General features: G+C 36.9%; 1 protein-coding gene across 10 annotated transcripts in view; it reads right to left on the bottom strand.

Annotated features, from left to right (window-relative positions):
* Nucleotides 1-4,934: 4,934 nt before the first annotated feature.
* RALGPS2 (Ral GEF with PH domain and SH3 binding motif 2) overlaps nt 4,935-8,738 on the bottom strand; it is a 137,751-nt gene continuing 133,947 nt past the window's right edge. For all 10 annotated transcript variants that reach the window (XM_042805170.1, XM_042805172.1, XM_042805193.1 and 7 more), the window contains one exon: nt 4,935-6,604. In XM_042805170.1, coding sequence (XP_042661104.1) covers nt 6,575-6,604 — 30 coding nt within the window. In that variant the 3' untranslated portion in view covers nt 4,935-6,574. The remainder of the gene's footprint in view (nt 6,605-8,738) is intronic.

The following is an 8,738-nucleotide window of genomic DNA, read 5'->3' as shown; positions in this document are numbered from 1 at the left end:
CTGTATATTCCTGCTAGTTTTTGGATTTCTTTACTACCAACAGACAATGGTATATTTACATGCTACATTTCAGAAGTTCATTGAGAAAAGCTACTAAAATTCCAGCTGATCTCAGCACCATTCTGAAAGACAACTAGATTCCATGTTGCAAAACCTGGTTGCAGTATCAATGCAGTTTTTAAATGAGAAATTAAAACTTCAGACACAGGCCATCTTTTAAATCATTTATTTCAGTAGGAAAGATTTTTGAAACCTGTACTTAAATTCATTTAAACTAGCTTATGCAAACACACAATTTTCACACGCACACAGAGAATAAACTATTAAAAAAGTTGAAGAAAAAGGCTAGAGGACAGCCAAACCGCACGTCACTCAGTGAGATCATAGTGCAATCCCTCTACCCCTATATAATGTCTCACGCCAGCAGGGAATATTAAAAATGGCTTGTGTTTACTGCACGACAACCTTGATCCCCCCTTCCAGTGATGGTTGGTCCTTACAGGATTATTATAAAACATATATATGATTTCCTGGTGCTTCTCACGCTTCAGTACAGTAGTATTTGAATGGATATGCTCCTGTATACAAGGAGATAGAAGTGCCTGTAAACAAGGCAGCAAAAAAACCTTTATTTCAACATTTAATTGATTTATACTGCTTTTCAGTTTCATCTGTGAACAGCCTTGGAATGGTAAGAAATACCTCCAGGAAACACATGTGAAGGCCAGAACCTACCCAAATAAAGAGAAATAATATGCTAGTCAAACACACAAAGGAAATGGAATATCTACGATGCTTTTAGTCATTCAAAAGTGAGATCAGGCTAACAGCCATAACCATGCCATGATCTGCAGGGACTTGCATTTCATTCCACTTCATATACCTTTTTTTTTAGCAAAGTAACTTCAAGAAAAGTTGTCAGCTCTGTTCTGCAACAGGCGCAGCTAAGTAATCTGTCTTTTCTCCTCTGATCTAACTCTCCTATTGTCTTTGAAGATTCTTAGAAAGCAGATGATTAATTTTCAAATTATCCTTCCCTTTCCAACATCTGAATTTATAAACACTATAGTAAATCTGCTACGTTTTTATAAGGATGTGTTCCAGAAAAACAAATATTTAATTGCTTAAGAGCAACACCTTCTTTCTTTCATTTCCCCTTCCAAAGCTTATAAAATCTTGCTACTAAAACAATCTCTAGGAGTTGTTTCAGTGAAGGACAGTACTTCTCTACATAGTCTTGGCACTAGAAATACAACATACAGAACTAAGCTTATGGGATATTAAGAGTAAGATTTATCCAAGCCTTCTCTTTCCCCAAACAGTTTTTTTTCCTGTAGCATTTATTTTACATTAACGAAAAGCTTGTAAATAAATCTTCTTGTAAGAATGCTCATCAACGTTTAAATCAAAATGGGAGAGAGAAAAGCAAGCTCCTCTCTAATAATGTGACCTCCTAAATTCATGTGGTCTAAACCATGACTTGTATTACCCTCCTCAGTTCCCCCCCTCCTCCTGCCCCCCTCTCCCCCTCCCCCCCCAACTAAATCTATTAGACATACCAAAATAAAAATAAATTAAATTTTAAGAAGTCCGAGCTACTTATCATAAAAGCTGAACAAGCCCAAGCTACCAAACACCTCTGTATTTTTCCCGAAAAAGGCTATTCAAATACAGGAAAAAAATATTAAAGCAACTCAAGCCACAACTATTTTATATTGACCAAAACAACTTCTCCAGAAACACAATGACTGTAAGGAATGTCACCCCTTGGTACATCAAGGACACATTATGCAAGTCTGCCATTGTGATACTCTCAGCACTGAAGTGAAGGAATTGGTCTTCAAGTTAATTATAAGGCACTGACAAAATGTCCTCCTTAAATCCAAGCACTCACCCTCCTTTTGATGCATTACAAATTAGAATGACAGTTTCAAAAAAAGGATAACCCCTGAAAACAAATTCCATGTCCACTCATACAGATTCTTTTACAAGCCAGATCACCTTATGCACAAGCCACTTTTGAAGAAAGATTAAAGAAAAAGGGCAATACTGAAATAATAACACAACTTGTAAAACTTGTCCTTATAGGGAAAATAAGCAATTAACTCATGTGGTTTAGTACCAGCCCTGGTGTCTTGATGCTTGCAACAGGCAGCTTACTACACCCAGCCATGGAAAAGATTGGAACTACTAATTCTGGTGAGTTAGCATACAAAAAAAAAAATAAAATCAAAGGATAATGAATGAAGAAAAATGCCACTGACAGAGCCAGAAGAAACAACATCCCATGATTTATCTAATCTTGATTTGAACAAGATTTGCTACAGTTATCCAAAACCACAAGATCGATTTGCCTTTTATCAAAAGGGACATCACCTTCTCGAGTGCCTCAGCGGCACAAAAAAACTGCAATTACTTCTGCTGAAAGGGAAAGCATTTCCTTTTAACATTTGTTATGTCTGATACCAATAGAGGAGGACTATTGTTGAAAAAGTATAAATGCGAATAGAGGAGGCTGATGTTGCAAGAAAAAATGGATTAGATTAGTTTACTTCTAGTGAGGAAAAGATAATTAAAAATCCTGCTATGTTTTTTTATGCTTTCCTTTGCTCCCAGTATGTTTTCAAATATGCATACTGCTGTAAACACTTCTCTTGGTAAAAGTTCAAGTGCTCTGCAGTTGCTTTTTGAGGAGGAAAGTTAATCAGCTGATTCCACAAGAGAGAGACCAATTCCTCAAGCAGGAGGCTAAAGTATCTGCGTAACTAGGGGGCTGTTTAATGTGCTAGCTGCAGAGTGGACAAATAATGTCTGCCATTACCGTATTTTCCTTTTCAGATCTTTCTTAAGTAGGATACGATTTTCATGCTAGTTTAAAAGAGCTAACAAAATTTTAAAGCTGGGTGCTAAAGCTCATTCATTACTTATATGCATTCATTTAGTATTTGTAGTTTTAATGCCTACAGCTTGTACCTAAATACTTGATGAATCGTAATAGCCCGAGTAATATTCCACTGGCATGAAATGTCTGAGTAATGAAATATGTGTCTGGAATGATCTATGTTTACTCAAATTATCAGAATATTTCAAAAATAGATCTCTCTATTTGATTTCTAAGAACACTGGAATAGAAGTCAGGTTTGAAAAACCTAGCCAAAAGTAGCACGGATTAAGTTAGAAAGACAAAAGTTAGCAGTAAGTATTCAACAACCAGTACAATGTTATGTACTTCTAATGTGCTGCACCAACCTCATGAATCAGATACTCCCTGTTGTTCAATCTTTCCCCAGACTGTTAGTGTAGCTAACAAAGTGGTTAGCAGTCATCAGGTGGTTTACACATGAAGTCTTGCTATGAAGATCTATTCTGAATACTTTTTGCTCATATGCCTCCAAAACAGAGAACTGTAAGGGGCATCTTTAATTTCAAAATCAAACCATTAAGAAACGAAGTGACAAATATTAGCTGAAGTATTTCAGTGGTTATTAACAAGGTAAAGAATTAGAACAATACATTAAAAATGAAAAACAAAGAGAAACTGCCAACTATCTGAAGTAGTCTGGATGACAGTCCTGACTGAATATCATGAGGTCGTTGATGTTCTTGTTTTCTCAGCATTGGTTTTAATAATTTAATTTTTTAAGCCTCTTTTTTTTTTTTTTAAAAAAGAGCATTACTACGTACTTGATAGCGTATTGACTTGTCTGAGTCTTTCCAAAGCTTAGCTGAGGTAGCTTTCCCTCAAGGCACAAAACCACCACTTCCTTCTGAGCACCATTTATCTCAAAATATATAACATTTCAGTATTTCTGTGTTGTCCTGTAGGGCTATGTGGCTAAATTGGAGATAAACAATAGGAAAGTACTGAACCACTCACTGTAACAAGTGCCAATAGTGTTTTCCGTGTTGTCATTAATTACTGCAGTTATTTTGGCTGCCCATTTTAAGAAACTCCTCCCACAGTATTCAATCTCTCCCACAAAAGACAGTGTATCTGAGGGTAGAAACCCAAGGAAGAGCAGGAGGCCTAAGAACAATGAAAGCTGGTAACAGCAACAATTCGCTAAATGATGATTTGTGAACATTTTTCCCCACCATCTTCCTACCATAAAAACCTAACTCAAAACAGCTGGAAAAATGCAACACCACTCCGCCCCCAAAACAATAAATGACAACTTCTGACCTGGCTCTGTCTTTAGCAAAGCTGTGTGATGTCAGGCTGTGGCTCCCAGTTGCATGTTTCCTTTCACTAACAGAAGAACAAATACAGTTATCCTGCAATGAACCTATAATAGCTTATTTAAAAGTTCAAAATCCACAGGCTATTATCCACAATACTTAAAAAAGTACACACACTGTTAAAAAACACTTAGTTGAGAATAAACACACACTAATTAACTTTTAAAATGAAAAGAACAAAACTAAAGTTGTGCCAAGTCTACTATGGTAACACTGCTGGCAATGAAGAAGCTGTCTTTACTATACACCCAACATGGGTAAACTTGGGAGATGTGTGAATTGCAGAGGGATTCAGCACAAGCAACCCCCTACCAAAATACATGACTTCAGGATCAGAACAGACTATTTATTCCCCATCAAACATCAAAAAAAAAATTGAGAAGGGACACAAATTCCCACAGTGCTTGTGGTATAATTCCGACAGAAGCATCCTTCTACTGTTTTCTTTCTACCAAGACCCAATTCACAAGAACAATTTTTGGAAACATAAACCAGCCTATTACCTTTCACTCTGCATTACCAAGTGGTTGGGGTTTTTTGCGTTCTGTTTTCTTACTGTGACATTGGATTATCCTTCTTTTTTGCCCCCCAGAAATCAGAAATTAATAATTTCCATTAAGACATTAATTTGACTCTGGAAAAAAATAAAAAAAAAAGAATTTATAGGCTTCTACTCAGATACAATAAACAAACTGTACATTTTCAAAATAATAACTACTAGTAGAAACCTTTATTAGATAGTCAGAGAACTCTGCCACAGACTGGTAGGTAGCTTGTTTCTTTTTAAAAAGGAGTATTCATGGTGGAATCTTTATGGACACTAAACCACAATGTCAATGGAACAGCTGCTACTTTTTCACAGACTTCAAAGTTCTGATATCGGAGTCATATTTTGGACAATGCTTCCTTGCTTTACAAAGATTGTATTTTTGAAGATGAAAGATAGATTAATCATCCAGGAAACTGTATCTAGGTGACGGCAAGGAAACCCAAATAAAGCAAGTATCAGTCTTAAGCATAACACACACATATAAAGCATGGCTCCCTTTTTACAAACATAAAGTTTTTCTGTGAGTCATTTCAGTGACCAAGAATCATTCCTGTCAAGAATGGAATTTTGATAGTCCCACATCTTTACTCTCCTTAGGTTATCCTACCTTCTGATAAATTAACTTTTTGCCTGAAGATCAAAAGAGCTTCTGTACGTAAGGTCTGCTTTAGGCCATGTTATCAATACCACACAATGTCAACTACTTTGACCAAGACAGATACTAAAATCAATTATTGCCAAATGAGAACATGAAAGCTTGAAATTGTGCCTCTATCTTTTTAAAACGTAGATTCTAAGTGATATTATGAAACACCATACACTAACAGTGGTCCCTAAATGATAATTAACAGATATCCAGAGAAGTAAAATGTCTCCATGAGCTATACCCAGGTGTTGGTTTTTTTGTCTTTCAACCTTTAGGTGAGTGACAGGTGTAGAAACAAACGGGAAGAAAACACTCAGTTCTGACCCAACAGTGCTTTCAGTTTTGTCTCACACACACACACAGACCACCCAAAACATGTGAACTACATTTTTAACCGGGAATTGGGTAAAAACGTACTGAAAAATTTTTTGGTGTGTAAGTGCTCAGCCTTTGTGCCACTCGTAAGGAATGTGGCTCCCATACAGTACTAAGGTTTGCAAGCTTACTGCTATTTTAAACTTGCAGTTGTTACATTTCTTATACTTGTAGGTCTGAGAGAAATAACATTGCTCCAGGCTAAGTGTGCCTGGGACATGCTCCCATCAAGAACGCCTGGTATAGTCTAAACAACACCTCTAGAACTTGTAGTACCTGCTTTACCCAGTTCATACATAGCTTTCGATACAACTCTTGAACACCGGTTTGCTTGTTTTCTTAAGAATGCCTAAAAAGGTGAGTTATTTTCAAAATTAGTATAAAGTTAAAAGAAACTCAAACTAGCTACAATCTATTTAACTCAAACACAGCACCGCCAGAAGTTTCACACACACTATTTGGTGTTTCATGTTGTTTTTCCTTTCACTCTTTAAGGCAGTGGTTTCCACAGGTCAGTTCAGAGAATATAACGAAGCATGGTCCATGGCAATTCATGTTGCAACTCCTTTTTTAGTTTGGGGCACTCCACTCCCCAACCATTAGTGGTTTTGTTCAGGGCTCCAGAGTTCAGAGATTGAGTTGACAGGCTCTGTTCTGGCACAGAATACAGCTGGCACATTTTTCATCAGGACCTCGTTCTCAATTATGAGATGGTTCAAATTGTTCTTTTTTTTTTGTTGTTGTTGTTGTTTTGAATTAGCCTATTATTCAAAGGTCATCAAGTTGGCAGGAACCTGAAAACAAAAATGCAAGTGATAGCAGATTTTAATTTGGGTAGTAGCTACTTACATTCCACTGTTTCACAGACTAGCCATCTGTTTAAATGCACATCACTAACGCTCATTCTGTCTCAAAAGGAAGGGGAGGAGGAATGCAACTAGCACTCAGCAGTACAACTATACTGAGAGTTGTAGAAAACCCAGGTATAACCAAGATATTAAACTGCTGCACGGTTTATAATTTCATTATATGGCTGTAGATATTAATAATTTTGATGACATTTAAGATTTAAGTTGTCAGCAAAATAACCTTAAAATGACAAATCTCAGCACCGAAATACACAAGCAGAACCTTCTCACTTGAGTTCCAACTAGAGAATTCTTGGAGCACAGGTCAGTGATTGATTTAGGCTCTCTAGTATTTTTAAGAATAATTAAAAAAAATGAGGCATAAACACTTGCCTGGGCTTTTCCCATAGGAAACCTGAATGCCTGCTGCAGACATCACCCCCTTTCATGACCATTGAAGCTAGTTTGCATTACATTAGTTTATATCCCCATTTTCTCTCCATCAGGAATTTGTGTGACAGCAACATCTCTTGTTTACTCAGGTTACTAAAGAGACAGAACATTCCTGATGACTGTCAAAAAATACCCACTTTGGTCAGATGTGAAGCATGCATCTCTTGCTTTACATTTATCATTTAGTTGTAGAATCAAGAATGATCAACTGGTCTAAAGTTCCACCATTAAAATTAAAAATAATATATATTAAAATAGTTCCCAATATTATTCAACTGGGTAGGTGTCTATACTCTAGCAAAAGTACATTTAAACACCCAATCCTTCTTAAGCAGTCATACTGCTAACAAGCAAACAAGATCTTCCATTTTAAACAGTACCATAAGGCATCTAAGGAAACCACTCCTCAGGATCAAATCCTGATCAAGAGAAAAAATTGACAGGATTTCCATCCCCCGCCCTGACTCATTTGGTAAATCAACCTTTGTAACCTAATGTTTGTGTGAAGCACTGCTGCTTCTATGGGAACAACTATGCTGCAAGAACCCACAGAGTACAAGTACACATGCCAGAAAACAGATAATACTCAACAAATTATGGTAGGAGGCATTTTGGCCTTTTAGTGGTAGGTTTTTTTCATTAATCTTCCCCTCATTTTTTTCCTTTTAAAATCTCCTACGCTTATCTTCACTTTGCTGTCATATTTTCCACAGGAAGCCTTGCCAAGATCCTTAAGCCTGCTGCTTTTGCACAAGTTAGAGGTTGAATGTTTTAAACAAGTTTGCATTAAATAGTATTGTTAAGCCTTATTGAATAAATGCTGTCCTCAGAGGGCAGTTTTCAGGCTTGCCTGGAAGCCACCACTTTCTTGCAAACTTTTTGCCACTATTTGCTACTATTCCCACATTCTTCAGCCAGGAACACAATTTCCTCTTCTTTGCATTGTCTCAAATACTTCCAACGGAGATTCTGCAACCCCCCTTACTCCTTAGATTTCTCTGAGAGGCAGAACTGAACAAGAACGCACTGAGGGATCTGGAAAGGTCCTTTTGTTTCCCCTTGAAACACTTTCTCTCTGGGAACTCCATAAACAAATGTGCAAAGGAAAGGGGAGATTTCAGGAAGACGAAGAGGTAACTTAAAAAGGATTTTGCTGATGTAAAATGTCAGTAAGAATTTATATGGGAACAGAGCTTAACAGGGGTTGGAGTAGTCTTTTTTGATTAATGGAAAATTCTACTTTTGCCTTTAAAGTCTGCCAAATGTACCCTGGACTAAACTGTATTTTCTTTAGTACATTTTTCATACAAACAACAGTAAATACGCATGCCCAAGACCTGACAAAATAGCACTATGGGAGTTATCTGGAATTGATATTGAATGCTATAGTTTACAGCTTTTTATATAACTGTAAAATAGCCTTTTTAAAATGGGCAATGACAAAAGTACTGCCACTTGGACAGATCTTTTAAAGCATTCTTTCAATTTCCCCAACTGCCTTAAATTAGCCTCAAGATAGCCCCAAATATTTCTTCATTAGCACAGAGGCTCTGAGGACTTGTTTGCAAAGGGACGAACAGGAAAGCTAAAGCAAATCAATAACCCTGTGAAATCGATGCACAGGCTG

This window comes from Tyto alba, unplaced genomic scaffold (genome assembly GCF_018691265.1).
Source record: "Tyto alba isolate M040663 unplaced genomic scaffold, T.alba_DEE_v4.0 Super-Scaffold_1000006, whole genome shotgun sequence".
Classification (NCBI taxonomy): Eukaryota; Metazoa; Chordata; class Aves; order Strigiformes; family Tytonidae; genus Tyto; species Tyto alba.
The sequence above is the reverse complement of the archived record's forward strand: the minus strand, read 5'-3'. Positions and strand labels throughout refer to the sequence as shown.